The following is a 20,267-nucleotide window of genomic DNA, read 5'->3' on the forward strand; positions in this document are numbered from 1 at the left end:
CAATCAACCTCCATATAGCTCCCTGGTTGTTCTTCATAAGGAAAAAAAAATAGGAAGAGGTAAGGAACCAAGGAACATAGTCCAAGTGGTGCTATGCATCCCTGAGGATTATAGATATGAATGAAGTTGTAGATACAGATAAAGATGGGTATGTGCATATGGATATACGTGTGGACATGACATGCATATAGATACAGGTGGAGATAAGTTATATAGATATTTCTCCATGGAGATCTCTAAAATATATATCATTTCATTTGATCCGCAAAATAATCTTGGGAGGTAGGTTAGGCATGCAAATATTTTTTTGCATGTGAGAATATTGACTCTCAAGAGGCCTCTAAATCCCATACCTGGTGAAAGAGGCTTATTCTGATTGTAGCGCAACACATCATTTTTTCTATTTTTGGGAATTATAATCCAGAATGGTATTTCTCCTATGTGGTAACCTATGAGCCTTTTCCATGTAGACATTGCCCCTGAACGTGATCTCTATGAGCACATGGAAAGAAGGGGTGGAGAGAGTTGACACGGAATCGCTGGCTACTGGCCACATCTATTGCCTTCATCTTCATTTACACAAACAGAAATGCTTTTAAAAGGCCTCAACTGATTTCATCAATTTTGATGTTGCAAAGAAAAAACAAATCCCCAGTGTTGATGAGAATCCAGGTCAAGGCCAGGAGAATCACAGAGCAGTTAAAGAGGATCCTGAGGCTCTGGGAAGTCGTGCCTGCAAGTGCCTTGATTTGAGAAAAGACATTCATTTAAACACAGCAAATATGCTCAGGAGCAAGTCTGGGACGCCTGCTTCCTTCCATTGCTATCGGCATGAAGGATCTGCTTCATAGTTTACCTTCATCTTTGGTCTCCAGGCAGAACAGATAAACCCTATTTTGAGATGTCATTGCTATTAAAAAGAAGAAAGGGGAAAAAAAAAGCAAGAAAAGCACAAAAAAAAGTCAGAGAGGAAGATACAAAAAACCTACCATTTCTCAAGTCAAAATATTTTAATGGTGAAATTGACATAAATTATTAATCTAGAGATTTTCGGTTTCCAGTGAGGTGTAAGAGGGGCTGACAAGCAGCAGGAAACTAATATTTAAAGATAATTTCAGAAAGATGAAGATGAAAAAGTGGTGAAAGGAGGAGGCCGAACCTTTTTCTTTCCACCTCCAAGATTTGTTGAAAATGGTGTTCTTTGAAAAAACAGAAAACGTATCTGATTCTACATTTAAATGCTAATGCATTTATTCATTCCAGATTATTTCCTGAATACCAACTCTGACACGGTTACTACATTAGGGTTTAGATGGCAAATAGAAACTGTTCCTGCCCCCAGGAAGCTCATAGTCTCATGGGGAAAACAAGGGAAGTTAAAAAATGAAAAAATAAAAACCCATCCCAAATGGTTTTATAAGAACTCTGAATAAGGGGACGTCAGGATGCTATTGTGACACACAGGAGCAGACTGTAGTGGCCTAGGGGTTAGGGAAAGTTCCCCCTTGGGGCTGATCTCCTGAAAGTTGAATAGGTGGGATGGGATGGAGCTGGGGGAGGCCTGGCAATGGACAGCAGGCACAATTGCTCAGAGGGAACTGTGAGCAATTTACTCAAGCTGGAGTATAGAAGGACAATGGCGGTGGGAGATGGGGGTTGGCAGGGCTAGGCGATCGAGGTGCCATATGCCCCTCCCACCCTGTGGTACCTTGCTCTTTAGCCCTGTTGAGTAAATAGCATCCTAGCAGGACTCCTGGGAGTCTCCCCCGAGCATGGGCAGTGCTTGGTAATCTCTAGTTGTCTTGGGCTTTTAGGAAAACCTTACCTGACAGCTCAGCATCTCAGTTTCCTTCTCTCTGAATTGAAGGCAGTGCTATTACTAACCAGCTGTGTCACGTTTGTAAGGTTACTCGATACTTTCAAATGTGAACATCTCCATTTCCCAGGTGAGGGCACGTATGATTTTGAGATGATTTCTAGCTCTCATATTCCATGATGATGTCTTTGAACAAGAGACTCTGGCTCTCTGGGTAAATGTCAAGCTTTCTGTTCATCTATATGGACAGGGAGGAAGCAATGTGATAGGAGAAAGAGCTTTCTTCTTTTTCAGAGGCAAACAGACTTGGATGTGAAGCCTAGATCTTAGTTATGTGATCCTGGGCCATTTATTTAATCATTTCTAAGCTTCAGTGTCTTCACTGAGGTGCAATGTTATCCACCTGGCATAGTTACTGGGCCAGCTGGAAATATCATGTATAACACATCCAGAGTGACAGATTGAGCTCAACTTAATTATTTGTAGAATTGAAGGTCCCAGAGCCTAGAGAAATTTTGCAAGTTTGTTCTCCATGGATGTGTATAGCAGGGAACTACATTTCCCAAACTTTGTCTTAAAGCTCTGATAACCCAACATCGAGTCAAATATGGTTTCTAGTTCTTTTTGGAGCTGCGAATAATCACGACACTTTGGGAGCTTACAGGACAGATCTGCAGCTTTCTGGACATCTGCAGTTGAAGCCAGTTGGGCAGAAGTCAGAGGGAAGTTGGATTCATTAGTTTAATTGTTTTTCTTGTCGAGCTTTATTTTCTCAAGATATTTTCTTCTAAATGTCTATTTATTTGCTTGTTTGTTCCCGCAGTCACAGATGCTCGCTGAGAGGAGAGGACTTGAACAGACAATGGCTCTCTCCCCGTGCTCATCTCCAGCCAACAATTTACCACGCCAAAGGACTCCTCTACTACCTGAGCAGCATCGGCCGGAGTCCCGTGGTGAGTCGCTTCCTTCTGCCTCCACATTATCGGCTGGTTCCTTCTACCTTCCAGGAGGCAGATTACTTGCTATTGAGGCAAGAGAACCTGATACAAGCCAAGGACCTATGTGTGACAAGCTCTAATGGGGGTCGTATTCATTTCCTTGAGCTGCCATAACATAGTACCACAAATTGGGTGGCTTAAAACAACAGAATATATTCTCTCACGTTTCTGGAGGCTGGAAGTCTGAAATCAAGGTGTGAGCAGGCCATGGTCTTTTGGAAGTCTCTAGAAAAGAACCCTTCATTGTCTCTTCCTGGCATCTGACGATTGCCAGGAATCCTTAGTGTCGTTGGCTTGTGACAGCACAACTCCACTTTCTGCCTCTGTCTTCACATGGCCGTCTTCCCTCTGTGTGGGTCTGTGTACACATTTCCCTCTTTTTCTAAGGACAGCAGTCATTGGATTAGGGCCCACCCTAATTCAGCATGGTCTCTTCTTAACTTGATTACATCTGCAAAGACCCCATTTCCAGATAAGGTTCCCTTTACGGGCGCTGGGAATTCAAGCTTCAACATGTTCTTTGGGGAGCTACAATTTAACCCACAACAGGGGTAACCCATTGGGTCAATACTTATTGGTGAAAACTGGGCGAGGAATTACATTTCATTCTATTTCCTGTGTCTTTATTTTTCTGGTTTTTGAGTTATTGGTCAAGAGAGAAAAAGTATATACCTATTAAATAGTGTTTGGAACAATAATCCTCTAAGTGTTCATATTCATGTTCAACTAGTACTTGTTAAATTCCAAGATGATTCTGGCACTGTTCTATGCATATTCCATGAGTAGGCTTTTCTCCCAAGCCTGTAGCAACTGTGTAATTGATGAGAAACAGACTATTTGAAACCAGAGGTTTAGATATAAGAAATAAGAAAGGAGCAATAGTAACCAAGTAACTGTATGAAAACAATCATTTATTAACTACAGACTATAAACATGTCTGTCTGCATATGTCCAAATTTAGAGTGCTTGCCTAACTGAAGAAACTTAAAATAGCGTGGAGAAGATCACAGATGGGCCAACTCAAACAATTACCTCTACCACTGACCACTTTTTAACGTATGCCATGTGATGAAAAAAGTGGCACATTCAATGAATATCTCTTGAAACAATAGATATCTAATATAGAATCTTATTTAAATCCCAAAAAGATTAAGAGGTCAGTGATTTCCCTGAGGTCAGTGGAAAACACTGAGATTCAGTTGTGATCTTTCTACCCTGCAATCCAATTTCTCTTCATCACTTACTCTTTGAGAGTGTTTTGGGGGTCCTCAAGACTATCTTCAGGTTCAGTGATTCCCTAGAAGGACTCATCAAACTCAGAATAGCTATTATTCTCATAATTATGGGTTATTACAGAAAAAGAATACAGATTGAAATCAGCAAAGGTAAAACGTGCATAGGGCGGAGTCCAGGAGAGACAGGCTTCAGGTGTCCACTGCCAGTGGAGCTGTTTGGACAGTGCTTAATTCTCCACCAATGATGTGTGATGACCTGTAGAGTATTGCCAACCAGGGAGGCTCATCTGAGCCTTGGTATCTAGCAATTTTATTGGGGTTCAGTTTGTAAACATGAAGCACCCCACATGGCTGATCTTAGTTACTCAGTCTCCAGCCCCTTCAGAGGTCAAAGTGACACTATGTGGTCCAAGACCCCCACTGTAAATTACATAGTCAACCTGAAGGAGCTGGCATGGCCCAAGGCTTCAGGTAAAGAAAGGCTCTCTTATCCAGAGGGGTCTTCTGAAGACGTCAAGGCGATCTCCCAGGAGCCAGTCAAGAGCCAGACCTTGCTTTGTAAAGTGCAGAGTTTGAAAACTTCAGACTTGCTGAGTCAACCATTTATTGCAAAGGAGCAAAACACGTCATTTCCTCCTAAGAAGCCTTGTTCTTCGCTGGTCAAAATGTGCAATATTTTCATGCTAAGTCTTATGCTTTCCTTCAAGGAGACACAGCAATCTATGCATTCTACCCTCTAGAAACAATTCATGGCCTGAATAGCAGAGCACCAATCTCATGGTCAAGGCCTGGGAAAAGCGTATTCTCTGAGTAAGAAGCCTTAACCTCTGGAAGGAGAGAGAAAGACTTACAGGGAAAGAAGTCCCTACCTGATACACATTTGAACACGCACATATTCAGCCCATAAGAAACAGGATTCCTCTCTGCTCTGACAACTCTAATTGAAGAGCAGAACAATTGTTTTAAAGCATGACAGGTGAAAGGCTTGTTTAAAAATATAAATAAACATTAATTAGCTGTAAACATGACAGCCGCAGACTTGTTCCCTGCTGGGACCATCTGAGAGGTGGGTGAGAAACAGCTGAGGACTAAACACTGTTCCCAGTGTTACAAAGCTCTCTAATGGGCTCAACATCACCTTTTAGTTACTTATAAGGCTATATTTAACCAGCCTCCTGCTGACAGCAGAAGCACTGCCGCTCATTCGGTACTCAGGCCCGTCCTGGACCGGGGAGATTTCCACTGTGTCAAGATGGACTCTTTGGCTACATGGCTGCAGATTAACTGTGACTCTACCCGGCCTCTGATTCTTAAGGAAATACTTCCTGAACCATCAGGAAGCCACTTTCTGGTGGCTAGGACACTCCACCTAGTCTAGATGATACTCAGGCGTTTGTCTAATGGTGGGTAGAATAATATGAACTCCCAGGACCAATGAAAATGTGACACAGTGAGAGAAAGCAACAGCCTGATACTGCTGGGGGTTGCTAAAGACCACACAAGTTATTCAGTTTATAAGCAAGACGGCAATGTTCACATATTGTTTCATCCATCAACCCGTCCATCCACCCAATCATCTATCCATCCATCCATCATCTGCCCACCTATCTATCCATCTATCTATACATCCATCTGTCCCCTCACTGGTCTGGGCAGTCATCCATTTGTCCATTTGTTTACACTATGTGTATATAATCACTGTGCTAGATGCCAGGGGTAAGAAGCCAATTAAAAAAACAAAAAAGATTGTCTTTTCCTTTGAAGAGTCCATAGTTGACTTTGGTAGAAAGTGGAGTCAGGCCTGAAAGAAACCAATATAGTACAAAATGGTAAAAACTGTAACAAAGACTCATGTGAGTTGTTGTAGGAACAAAAATAAGAGGTTGAATCATTTTCCCTCAGGGTTGTGGAAAAGCTAGAGACTGGAGGTGCCATTTGAGCTGGACTGAAAGATGAGTAAGAGTTGCGCTTGGTTTTCATTATAGTAAGACTGAGAAATATTCTTTCTGCAGAGAGTCTCCAGGCTGATGATCTCTTAGATCTTCTGCCATGTAAAATTGGAATTCTGGAAAGTTTTCTGTGCTTGGGGTCACTCTATAGGGCAGAGGAAATGAAACTTTTCATTAACTGGTGGCAGAGACTCATCTGCTATCACGCTGACCCTATGGTCCTTTTCTTATTCTCTTGAATTCTGATTTTTTGTCTTTCTTGTTTGTTAGAGGGTCAGGGAACCTGTGCTAAATGTTGGATCCAAAACCTCAGAAATGTAGTAAATGATGATATATCCATACATTGGAATACTATTCAGCGAGAAAAAATAAAACAACAACAATGCACTACTGATGCACTAAAGAAACGTGGATGAATTTCAGACGCATGTTGAGTGAAATATACTAGACACTAAAGAGTGTGTATACTATGTTTCTATTTATGTAAAGCTCAAGATGAGTAAATCTATGAAGATAGAAATCAGAACAGTGGTTGCCTCTAGAAGGGTATTAACTAATAGGAGCCAGAAGGGAACTTTCTAGGTTACTGGAAATGCTCTATATTTTGCATGAAGAGTGAATTACATGAAAACTCATTGACCTGTGCATTCAAGATCTGTGCGTTTCACTCTAGGTACACACTTACCTAATAACAGAAAATTAAGGGTAAATAAATCAAAGCAAAGTTGCAGAGCTTTGAAATGCAACTAGGAGATAAGGGGGCTCCCCAAAATAAGACTCAGCAGGATAGAGGCATGCAATTCAAGCCAAGGAAGACATCTTTGCTAGAACAGAATAGAAAGTCTGTAGAAGATCTATTTAGAAGTCAGAAAGATCCAGCTGGAGAAAAGACATGCAAGCAGAGAAGCCCAAAGAAGCAAATGGGCTCAAGGATCCTTGAACTTGTTCCTTTTAGTGGAGCTCCCCACAAGGGAGGAGGCACCGTGACCCAGGGGTCAATCAGGCACAGCTTCGGGGCACGGAGAAAAGCTCTTAGGCTCCAGCAAGCGCCCGGGAAGCCAGGCCAACAGCCTCTTCTGAGCTGCCATGTTGCAGCTGGCCTGATCCCTGTGCCACTGCAAAGAATCTGGGTTTCAGAATGAGGAGCGGTATCGATTCCCATCCTCTTGGCTCTCACTATGTGAGCGCCTGTTGGCAAAGGGATTTCAGTGCTCTTTGAAGAGCTCATTGATTTCCATTTACAACTCACACAAACTAGGCCGCCTTCTGCCAAGGGACAGGGCGGGCATACTTTGGTTTTATCTTTCTCTGGAGCCCAGTGGAACAGAATTTTTAGCTACTTAAATGATTTTCCTGGTCTTATTCTGTCCCTCTGGCATATTCTTTTAGTTAATCAGCTTCTTTTAAAAGAGGCACACAAGGAGAGGGCAAGAAGGGGTGGCATTTCCCTTCCTAAAACCTTGTCTCCGGGGCCCTCCAGGATCTCTGTACACACTATTTATTTTATCTCCACTTTATTCCTCAGAAGTGGCAGAAGAGCAAGTGTTATTTTTGCCTGTTTCATTCACTCATGCTGAGGTAGTAAATCGAGCATTCTCCTCTTTTTGTATTTGAGGCTACAGTAGAGAAAAAGAAAAAACAAATCTTGCTGCCATGGTTGGGGAAGGGGGACGGTATGACCGTGCAGGTACTGGGTGAAAAAATCTAAATTTGATTCCATATTATTTTATTGAAAGTGGTTCCCACGCTGGCAGAATAAAGATTAAGCAGTGCTTCTCTAACCTACCAGCACCCATGTTTTGTATGTATTTTTACACATACAAATACTTCACTTGTAAGTGAATTGCTAAAGTTTCTTGGGTAAACTTATGTTGAAAAGCAAAGGGAATTTTTCCTCTCTCTTTCTCACTAGTATCTCTAATGTACCTTCTATGGATCATAGGGCTGGAAATCCGGGGTCCTCCATATGCCACGCAAGGAGCCAGTCAGATTTTTCAAAGAGGTCTGAGCAAATTCCCTACTTTTCACTTTTTATGGGATGATTAAGGTGAGGAGGAGGGATGGAGGGGAAAATAGGAGGGTGGTTGCCTGGATCAGTGTTCCCCTTCAGCCCTTGTGAAGCTGCCTGGAGCTGGTGGAAATGGAGAGAAGGCAAGAAATGTGTGGAGACAGGGCCAGATGGAGTAGTTTTGCTATCAGGTTGTTCTCTGTGAGGGAGGGCCACAAGTCAAGACTGAGGATTCAAATGAAGGCATGGAGGGATCTGTGCTTCATGTGCTCAATATGTATGTCCAAGGAGGACTGATCTAGTGAGTGGAACAAGGCAGCAATGATCACAGCCGATGACCCAGGGCATAGGGCTCAAAGCTCTAGTCCCAGGAAGTGGGGTTTGCCAAAATCAGAGCACAGTTCAGCCAAGGAGACTGAGACAACCCACAGTCCTGGAAGATAGGAATGCAACTCAGGAAACTGAGGCAAGCCTGCTTCACAAACTGGGTAGGCATGGTGGTGGGTTGGTATTCAACACCCCACCCTTGCCCCATGCCCTGGGTTTATCCAGACAGCTTGGAAATCTGCCATAGGTTCAAAAGACTAGTCTAGCCTCCACCTTCTGGTGAAGACAGGGGTTCTAAAACCTAGCTTCCCTGATTGGGATTGGCACACAAAATGATAAGATGAATGCTTCTACCTTGGGAGTTTTTTTTTTTTTTAAAGATTTTATTTTTTTCCTTTTTCTCCCCAAAGCCCCCCGGTACATAGTTGTATATTTTAGTTGTGGGTCCTTCTAGTTGTGGCATGTGGGAGGCTGCCTCAGTGTGGTTTGATGAGAAGTGCCATGTCTGCGCCCAGGATTCGAACTGACGAAACACTGGGCCGCCTGCAGCGGAGCGCACGAACTTAACCACTCAGCCATGGGGCCAGCCCCTACCTTGGGAGTTTTAGTACCAAGAACTGAGGGAGACAGATGGCAGGGGCCTCACCCAGGCACATAGGTTGTAAGAATTCTGTTTAAAGGTGGCTGCCAGTCTGCTGCTTCTCTCCCTTCAGCGTCGAAAACTGGGGGAAGGGAACAGTTTTTACTCCTGAGGAACCTGCCAGGAACTCACTGTGCTAGCGCCCCCTCAGGTGTTATGCTTATTGCTCATGGGGGCACTGCTGGCCAGAGACAGTGAGGAGAAGACAGCTAAGGCAAGCCCTCAGGGGCAGCCTGGTAGTTTGCTAATTGATAGTCTTGTTATACTGCCCTTCATCTTTGGCAGATCGAAATATTTGAATATTTTGATTTGGAAAATCAAATATATTGATTTGATTTGGAAAGTCTTTGGAGCCAGTCTGATCAGAATTTGAGATAAAACACATCAGTTTTTCATGGGTGGCCACAGGCAAATCTTTTAACCTCTTTAACCTTAGTAGAAGTTGAACCTCATCTGGAAATTTGGATGATATCCTCCTTTCATGATTTTTATATTGATTACAGATGCATATAAAATCTTAGCACTGTGACGGGCATGTATCAAGCATTAAAATAAGTAGCAAACATTAAAATTATTACTTATCGGATGGGTGCTATATGCAAAACAAAGCCACATATTAGACTTATGTGTTTGCATTAATTTACATGGGTTCTTTCAATGTATTTGAAATATTTTGAAGAGAAGGACATTATAATATATAACACTGGAATGGCAGAAAACCTCCTCCAGCATTTTATAACATATAATAAAGGGTCCCACTGTGGGCAGTCTTGTAACTGGTTAGTTATTGATGCGTTCTGCTGAGTTTAAGGTGGAAATTTTCACCCCAGATTAGCTATTGGAGGGGGCTGCTTTTCTAAGGCCATGTTGGAACTTTGGCCCATAATGGCCCAATTTAAGTGGAAGTCTCTTACTTTAGGAAAGAGAATGGAGCAGAAAATCCCTTTTCAGATAGTTATTGGAATGAATTCTGCACATGCTCCCTGTGGTTAACCTCGGCCATGACTGGATGTTGCTGGTAACTCCGATGAAACACTTTAAGGCGAGAGCATGGCCGTCAATAAAAGACCTGGGAAATGCAGTCTTGCAATAGGGCTCGTGGAGGATAATCGAACATGCCACCAGTATCATTTCCCTCATAGAGATGTTTACTCCGCTCAGGAGCTTGGGCTGACTGCTGCCTGCAAAACAGTATGCACAAGCTGGAATCTCCAGGGCTTTAGTGAGCCTTGGTTGGTTTAATTGGAAGCGCTACTGTTCTGGGTTTCCATCACATGCCCCAGAATTTGCCTCCTCCCAGCTCCAGCCTCGCCTTCATTTTCCTGTGGCAATGGTATAAATAATGCAGAGCTCTCACTGCTGGGAAACAGGAACAAGACCCAGATGTCAGGAAAGGAAAACACAGCAGCTTAAAGCTGGCAAAGCGGAGCGGTAAACACAATCAAGGAGAGGGGCGCCTTGGGGAGCGAGGGAATGGCTAGGGGAGGTGTGTTTGAGATGGAGGAAGGGTAACCTCTTGAACAAGGGGCCCAATTAACTTGCAGAGGAACCAGAATAGGACCAAGGAATGGAGGGGAAAATGGAGAAAGCGTGTGAGGAGCATAGTAATGTGGCCTTGAACAGCCTCTTTGCTGAGCAAGAAATGATGGAACTCACGTTTGCATGAATTAAATTAACCTTGCAATTTAACCCAGACGAGGATTCAGTGGAAAAGGTACTAGGGAGATGGTGGAAGAGCCTGATTTCAAAATTGTAATCCAATGAACACCGTATACTTTGCTGATGAAGACAGTGAGACACAGGGGTATCAGTTTAGCCCAGAGCCAATCTAACCATCCAGCTCTAATAAAACTTAACTCAATGAAACCTCAAATCTGTATCTCTTCCTATGTTCCTTGCCTTGAGGAGAAGCACAATCATATTGCCTATTGCCTTAATCCATAGATCCAGGGATTGTTCTTAACCTTCCTCACTGAGCCCCTAAATCCATTTAGTCTCCAACTCCTATAGATTTTCCTTCCTTACTTTTCCACCAAATGTCCTTTCTCTCCAGACTTACATCTGCTGCCCTAAGTTAGGCCCTTGTCATCTCTCATGCCTGGGCTCGGTCCCACCAATTCATTCTTCTAGTGACCTGATCATGCTGCTCTTCTTTGCTCAAATACATTGATGGCTCCTTCACCACCTTCAGGAAAATACCCCCAAATCCTAGAACGGCATACAAGGGCATTAATGAGCTGCCCACTGCCCACTTCTGCAGATGCCCGAGATCCAGTCTCCTTTCACTCTATAGCCTTATTTTGAGGGATTGCCATTCCTCAAATCCATAGCCCCCTCTTCCTCGTTTTCCATTTGCTTGGATAGCTCTCACTTGGTAGGACTCATCTTAGGTAGAACCTCCCTAGGGAATCCCAGGACCATCACACTGCACACCTGCTGGGGGGCCATTCATTTGGAGGGCCATGTGAATGATGTCCCTAGATTTGTGTAACATGTCCTGGTTTGGGTCCCCAGAGAGCCCTGTGCTTTTCTCTATCTCCTCTCCTCTCACTACAATACAATCACCTCTTTACTTGTGGGATCATCCCAACAAAACAGCTCCTTGAAGAGGCAATATAGACATGAAAGTGTTTTAAAACATGAACTCTTGATCAGAGCAAACTGGTACTCCAATATTTGCTCACATATTTAATAGCAGTGCAAACTTGGGCCAGCTGGGTAAGCTACTTATTTTATCTGGAATTCAGTTTTCTCAGCTGCAAAACGGGAATGATTCTAGCACCTACTTCATCATGAGATAATCGATATTGCATTTTTAGCACAGTATCTGAAGCATCGTAAGTTGTCCTTGTTGCTGTTGTTGTGAAGGGCAGTACTATGTTACATTAAAGTTTTAATTTCTCCTGCCACACAATGGGTATCCAGTAGATATTTGTTGAATCAATTGATGAATAAGCAAGATTAGGGCCATTGGGAACCTGTGGATATTGGAGTGCCGTAATTGGGCGCACTGCCTACTTACCTGGTACAGAATTTTACTGAGAGGAAGTACAAGTGTTACAAATTCCAGTAGGAAAGAAAAACCTTCCTCAGCTGAAATAACTTGATAATTTGTCCCATAATTGCACCTGCAATTTAGGGGAACACATGTTTCTTATAATTACCAGGCATTTATTCTTAGGGGTGTCATTTGAACAACAAGCAAAACAATGTCTCCATCTCCTTTATTTTGAATCTTCAGAGGCCACCGGAACTCCCAGAGCTGAGCACCCCTCATTCCTGCAGGTGAATACGTCTATAATTTGTCATTTACCTCAGCTTTAAGGGTCTGTAAGGATCAGGAAAAAAAAGCTCTTTTCTCCAGTTGAATTCAGCATTTAAAGAGCGCCTGTTACCACTTAGGCATAGCTCCTGGCTATATTGAGAAATCTGTTGCTAAGACACAGTCTTAATTTGTTTGCACACTTTTCATCAGAATGGTGGGTGTTTATTCACGAGAGAAAGTGAGGCGTAAGAGAGAAAGGTGGAAAATTCCTGATGGTAGAGGATTAAACCTCAAACAATTATTGTATTGGCTCCTCTAGGCTAGGGGCTCTCAAAGCATGGTCCTGGGGCCAGGGGCATCAGCATCACCTGATAATTGTTAGAAATGCAAGTTCCTGGGCCTAAACCAGATTTACTTGACTCACAGAATTGCTGGGGAGTGGCTCACAATAGTATTTTAACAAGTCCTCCAGGTTATTCTGATGCTTGATAACATGCGACATCCCCTGCTCCAGACTCGAGACTGGAACAGTGGTTCTCAACCCTGGCTGGACATTAGAACCACCTGGAAGACTTTTAAAACATCCCATAGCCTTGGTGTCACTGCAGACCAATTAAATCGAAATCTCTGGAGGTGGGCTCCAGGCATTGGTATTTTTAAAATCCCTTCAGAAGAGTTTAATGCGTAGACAGGATGGAGAAGCACTGGCTTAGGGGATGTTTTTGTTGGAAAAAACAGAAACCTGCTTAAAGTAACCCAAGTAGTAAGACGTAGAGTTTTGAAGGAAAAAAATCCCAATAAGATCTTACAGGAACTGGAATGCTCCAAAACCCCAGATAGTACTTGCTTCTCTCTCTCATTTTTCTCTTTCTGTTGGCCACGTTTTCTGTGTCCTGATTTTCTCTGTACATTTGCTTAATTACCTCACTCTTACAAAACAAGTTACTGTGCTCATTCACTGTTTCCGCTCTTTCATTATTTGCCTTGTGTCTGGTTTGACTTGTCATTGGACCAGCTCCTTCCTCCTCAACTCCGCGTAACCTTTCAGCTCCAACACCCACAGCTCAGGGATAGAGAGAAGCTGGGAAGATGGATTTTCTCATAAGACTTTATCCTGAAACTATGAATTAAGAATCCCACATAAAAAATGAAATTCTTCTTCACTGAAGAGAAAAGAATACTTAAAAATACTTTTCTGATAACAGAATATTTAAAATGTAATTAAAAAATCCCCCAAAATATAATTGTAGTGGTATGTTATTGACAATGAAGAGAAAGAGGGGGAGGAAAAGAAGGTCAATATAGAGAACAGCTTTGAGTCCTTTAGTCCTTGAAACCTTCATCTCACAGCTACCTGGTCTGTCCAAAAACCTACCAGCTGCCTCCTGATCCAGTCAGTATTCCTTGTCTGGCGACAATCTTGATTGCAGACATCAGTCCTGACGTCTCTGACTTCTTTCCTACTTGTGTAGCTCACCAACAAAGCAACATGACTTATGAGTTCCAACATGCCATCAGAGACTTAGTCTTCATCTTCTCCTGTTGTGACTGGACAGACCATTTACCTATTTGTCCCTTTATTTTTGTTTCACATATGTGTTTATTTATGTCTCCATGCATGTACCCTGAGTGTCCTGGGATCCATTCCTGCTGTCAACAGCTTCCTATTCAGTCAATGAACTATAGGACTTTACCATATACCAGAAGTAGGCTCAGTCATCATCTAGTCTAATTTCTCAACCAACAATATCATTGATAGCAATTTATCTGGTTTCTGCTGAAATATTTCCAGAGAACGGAAGTTTTTTTAAGTGTGACACAGCATTGCAAGATAGCCATAACCATAGAACATTCTTTCTTTCTTTCTTTTTATTTTTTTGAGGAAGATTAGTCCTGAGCTAACATCTCCTGCCAATCCTCCTCTTTTTGCTGAGGAAGACTGGCCCTGAGCTAACATCCGTGCCCGTCTTCCCCTAATTTATATGTGGGACACCTACCACAGGATGGCTTGACAAGTGGTGCGTAGGTCTGCACCCAGGATCCGAACTGGCGAACCCCGGGCCACCAAAGCGGAATGTGTGAACTTAACTGCTGCACCACCAGGCTGGCCCCAGAACATCATTTTTTGCCAGTAACAATTATTGAATTTAATATGGAGCTGGAATCTATATCGGTATCATCTTTCCTTTTGCCTTACTCTGCTCTTTGAAATGATAGCAAATACATTTATTTATGTTCCAAATGGGAGAATTTCGAAATCTGGGCTCTGCTATCAAGCCCTCTCTTTTTCTAGGATAAGTGTCTCCAGTATCTTTAGCTGTTCTTTGTTTACAAACATTCCCATTTCTCTTAGATTTCTGGTTCCTCTTTACTGAGGTATCCTAGCTTATTCTAAAATGCCACACTCAGAATTGAAAAACACTATATTAGAAGTAAATTGACCAGTATGAGGTACATTGCACTGATTGTTCTGCTATTATATGACCACTTTACTTCTCTAGAAGTAATTTATGATTAGATGAATTTTTGACATCCATGGCGAGCATCCACAGGCAGCATCAATGGCCACTGATTCATTCTGAGCAAACTGACATCTAAGACCTCCAGATCTCTCATTCAAAACCTACTTCTTACCTAAGTGTCTTTATCCTTTACTTGTGTGACAGTTTGAATCTAATTATAGGATGTTACGTTTATTCCAATTTAAGTGTTTCTATTTCCATTGATTCTGCTCTTTTACCACTTAGTTTCTGTTCTTTACTCTTTTAACTCTGCTATCAATTGTCCTCAATTCTGTATCATTAGTAAATTTGATAAACACCTTCAGTTACCTACTCTGGGTCCTGAACTTACTATGCAAAGGCTACATTTCTAGAGACTAAGGAACAAATGTGAGGAAATACCTCATTAGAATTCTGGGACATCCGCCTCTCTGAAACACACAAACGTGTATGTATCAAATGTTAATTTTAAGTACACAGATCACAACTGTACACCTTGATACATTCTCACAGAATGAACCACCAACCAAGTCAAAAAACAGAATAGGACCAGTAAACCAGAGACCCTAGACAATAGTACCCAGTTCTATACAACATAAACACTACCCTAATTTCTAGCACCATATTAGTTTTGCCTATTTTTTAATGTCATGTAATAGAAATCATATGGATGTACTCTTGTGTCCAGCTTGTTCTTCCATTCTCAATGCTGGACAGTATTCTGCTGAATGATTATACCACAATTAATTAATCCATTCTACTGTTTACAGTTTTAGATGAGTAAAAACAGCGCTGCTATGGACATTCTTGATATCTTCTGGTGCTGAATACATGCATTTCTGTTGGGAGGGTCCTAGAATATGTGTATGTTAAGCTTTAGAAGACACTCCCAAATTGTTTTCCAAAGTAGTGGCATCAATTTGTAGTCCCACAAGCTAGGTTTGAGAGTTCCTTTTGCTCCCTATCCTGGCCAACATTTGGAGTCATCTGTCTTCATGATATTAGCAGTCCTAATAAGCCATTAGATGAAATGGCATCTCTTCATGGCATTTAAATTATATTTCTTTGATATTAATGAGATTGAGTACATTTCCATTTGCTTAATAGCCATTTGGAGATTCTCTTTTGTGAAATGTCAGTTCAAGCTTTTTGCCCATTTAAAAATTGGGTTGCCTCTCTTTTTCTTATTGATGTATGTTAAGTAAGTATAAACATATATATATATATATATATACACACATATTCTCTATATTTGTTGAGCCATTTGTTGGATATATGTATTGCAAATATGTTATTTCACTCTTTAATTTGCCTTTTTACATTCTTCATGGTGTATTTGAATGAACAGAATTTCTTAATGGAATATACCTAGTGTTTAAGTATTTTCATTTATGTTTAGTTTTTGTTTGTGTCCTTTTTTTATTTTTAAAGCTGTTTTGTACAGTCTTTCTTTCTTTCTTTCTTTCTTTCTTTTTTGAGGAAGATTAGCCCTGAGCTAACTCTTGCCAATCCTCCTCTTTTTGCTGGGGAAGACTGGTCCTGAGCTAACATCCATGCCCATTTTCCTCCACTTTATATGTGGGACACCTACCACAGCATGGCTTGCCAAGCAGTGCCATGTCCGCACCCGGGATCTGAACTGGCGAACCCCAGGCCGCCGAGAAGTGGAACATGCGAACTTAACTGCTGTGCCACCGGGCTGACCCCTGTTTGTGTCCTTTTTAAGAACTCTTTTCCAACTCCAAGGTCATACATAGTAGCCTATGTGTGTATGTCTACCATGTATGTTTACTATGTATGGTAAAGCCTCAAGTAGCTTAATTATTTTGTCTTCCATATTAGGATCTACAATCCATGTGGAATTTATTTTTTAACATGTTATGAGGTAACGATATTTATTTTTATTTCTTACATGGGAATTATAGTGTTCTCAGACCATCCCTTCCCCACTGCACCAGAGTGTCAACTTTGTCATAAATCAAGTAACTATTTACAGGAGTGTCTTTCTGGAATATTTATTTTCCTCCATTGATCAATTTATGTATCCTTTCACTAATAATACTCTGTCTGAAATACTATAACTTCAAAATAAGTTATGATATCTGTACATAATTTGTCCAGTTTTCTTATTCTTTGTCAAGACCGTCTCAGTTATTCTTGGCTCTTTGCTTTTCCATACTAGTTTAGGATCAGCTTGCAGGTTGCCACAAAATAAAAAATAAAACAAAACAGGGGCCGGCCTGGGGATGTACCGGTTAAGTTCGCACGCTCTGCGTCGGTGGCTCGGGGTTTGCTGGTTCGGATCCCGGGTGTGGACCTAGCACTGCTTATCAAGATATGCTGTAGCGGGCATCCCACATATAGAATAGAGGAAGATGGGCACAGCTGTTAACCAAGGGCTAATCTTCCTATAAACAAACAAACAAACAAATAAATAAAAACATTCTCTGTGGATCTTGGTTGAGATTATATTGAACCTATATAGATAAATTTCCTGAGAATTGAAATTTTTCGTTTTCTCAATAATGTGTCTTGCACATCTTGAAAATTATGAGTTTAGTGCTTTTATGCTACTTTAAATACTAGTTTTAAATTTGGATTTTTATTTGTATGCTGATAGTATATATAAGTGCACTTCATTTTTATATGTCGACATTCTAACTTGGTATTTTGAAATAATTTGTATGTACAGATTTTCGATATTCTATATTTTACAATCTTTATGTAGGAAAATTTTATTTACCCCTTTCAAATCTTATACTTTTTATTTTTTTTCTTGCACTTGTTTTTTCTCTTTTCTCAGTTGTATCTTCCAATATAGTTGATGATAGTCAGCACCAGGTATTTCCTGAGTTCAGGGAGGAAACATAATATTTCATGAAAAATCATACTATAGGTGATTTTGTAGGTAATATGTATTAGGTTAAGGCAATTCCTTTCTGTTCCTAGATTCTAAGAGGTTGGTTATTATTTTTAAATCATTTATGGGTATTGAGTTTTATCAAATTTTTTTTTGAGGAAGATTAGCCCTGAGCTAACTACTGCCAGTCCTCCTCTTTTTTGCTGAGGAAGGTTGGCCCTGAGCCAACATCTGTGCCCATCTTCCTCTACTTTATATGTGGGATGCCTACCACAGCATGGATTGCCAAGCAGTGCCATGTCCACACCCAGGATCCAAACAGGTGAACCCTGGGCCACCGAGAAGCGTAACATGCAAACTTAACCGCTGCGTCACAAGGCCGGCCCCTTATCAAATGTTTTTATGCATCTATTATGATTATCATATTAGTTCTGTCATTATTCTGTAAATGTATTGAATTACATTGAATTATTTTTGAATGTTGAAACAACCAACCTTGCATTCTTGATTTTAACTAAATATTATGATGTATCATTTTTTCACTTTTTATTTTGAAACAATTTTGAGAAACAATTTTACAGAAAAGTTTCAAAAATAGCACAACGAGTACCCATATATACTTCATCCAGTTTCCCCTAATGTTAATATTTTGCACAATCATGGCACAATTATCAAAACTGAAAATTAGGGGCCGGCTCTGTGGCCGAGTGGTTAAGTTTGCACACTCCGCTGCGGCGGCCCAGGGTTAGTATCCTGGCACGGACGTGGCACCACTTGTCAGGCCACGTTGAGGTGGCGTCCCACATCCAACAACTAGAAGGACCTGCAACTAAGATATATAACTATGTACAGGGGGGTTTGGGGAGATAAAGCAGAAAAAAAAAAAAAAGAAAAAATAGATTGGCAACAGTTGTTAGCTCAGGTGCCAATCTTTAAAAAAAACTCAAAAACTGAAAATTAATTTTGGAACAGTACTGTTAATAAAACTACAGACTTTATATGGATTTCATTAGTTTTCACATCAATGTTCTTTAGTTATTTCAAGATCTAATCCAGGATTAAATGCTATTGTATTTATATTTCATGTTTTCTTAGTTTCCTCTCATCTGTGAGTCTACCAGACTTTCCTTGTCTCTTTGACCTTGACAGTTGTAAAGAGTATTGGTCATTCTTGTACTTTTCTTCCATATGACTTTAGTGTCAATATTGGTGACATTAGCCTTGATCACTTGGATAAGGTGGTTTCTGCCAGGTTTCTCCATTGTAAAGTTACTATTTTTCTCTTTGCAATTAATTGCATCTTCCTGGAGATACTCTGACACTATGCAAATAATCATTTTTCTCCTCAAATCTTTGTCACTAATTTTAGCATCTGTCAGTGGATCTTGCCTGCAATGATTATTATAGAGGGGTTCTTATGGTGGTATTCTATTCACTTCATTCATTCTATATTTGTTAATTGGAATTCATCTGTAAGGAAGAGCTGTCCCTTCTCCTGTATGTTTGTATGTATGTATGTATGTACATATGCGTGTATTCAATGAGTTTTTTATATGGGTATGGACTCATGGACACTAATTTTATTCTGTGGACTGTAATCCTATCCTATCGTATTCTACTCTATTGATCAAATTATTCCAACTTTGATCATTTGAAGCTTTTTCAGGTTGGCTCCTGTGCCCTTTCAACATGACCCTTCCTTTTGAAATATTTCTTTTGTGCAATTCTTATGTTGTATTTTCTCTGTCTCAGCCCTGAAATCAACTACTTGTGCAAAAAAAGCCTGGTTCGTTTTATTGGAGAATGGTATTAGAAGCCAAGATCTGGGCATCAAGTGTGCTCATTGCTACTGAGGTGATTTCATTTCTAGGCTCTCTCAAAGAACAGAGCTTGAAAATATATGCATCTGTACTAACTAATATATGCACACACTCATTTTTATTTCTGTATCTATCTATCTGAAGATATATTGAAAAAACCAAGAGTTCATAGTAATACCTCTAATTTCAAATTGCTGCCAGAGGAGTTTATTCTAGCCTTCATAATTTCATTGCTTATAACTTCTTTCTCCAACAATGAGAAAACTGGCTCTCATAATATGCAATATATCAATTTATTTGTTCATCCCTGGTGTACATATAAAGTAGTTTCAACTACACTAACCCATAACCCTGTAATAAATAAATTTATTAACAAGAGTACAGTGTTTGCGTATAGTTTTTTGTTTTTATTCTTACAATTCTACTTGGAAAATAGTATTTTTCCATAGTAACTTAGGTTAGTTCTTGTTTTCCCCACCCCTTTAAGTCTGATAATTTTATTCATTTGTAATGCAATAGGTTCATTTGTTACACTTTCTGTTCCATTTTAGATTTTCCCCACCCTGAATACGTGAGTGAGGGGAGCATCTGAATCCTTGGAAAGCTCTGTAGTGGCTCTTCTTTGAAGGCCAGCCCTGTAGAGGATGCCACTGTTGAGATGGGGTGCCTCATTTTGGTGGAGATTATGGAATCCCAAAGTAGCAGAGGCCCAGTAGCACTTAACCACCAAAGACAACATGGGCACATGAAACAATGCATCCCTCTTTGCCTCAGATAATACTTCTTGTTATGATGTCTGTTTTATCTGATAAATAATATGGCTAATTCCAGTTTTCTTTTTTTTGAAG

General features: G+C 40.8%; 1 protein-coding gene across 1 annotated transcript in view; it reads left to right on the forward strand.

Annotated features, from left to right (window-relative positions):
• Nucleotides 1-20,267, forward strand: part of AGBL1 (AGBL carboxypeptidase 1) — a 737,428-nt gene that overhangs the window by 393,977 nt on the left and 323,184 nt on the right. Inside the window, exon 19 of the mRNA XM_046654855.1 lies at nt 2,640-2,769. Within this exon, the coding sequence (XP_046510811.1) occupies nt 2,640-2,769 (130 nt within the window). The remainder of the gene's footprint in view (nt 1-2,639; nt 2,770-20,267) is intronic.

Source organism: Equus quagga, chromosome 2 (genome assembly GCF_021613505.1).
Source record: "Equus quagga isolate Etosha38 chromosome 2, UCLA_HA_Equagga_1.0, whole genome shotgun sequence".
Lineage (NCBI taxonomy): Eukaryota > Metazoa > Chordata > Mammalia > Perissodactyla > Equidae > Equus > Equus quagga.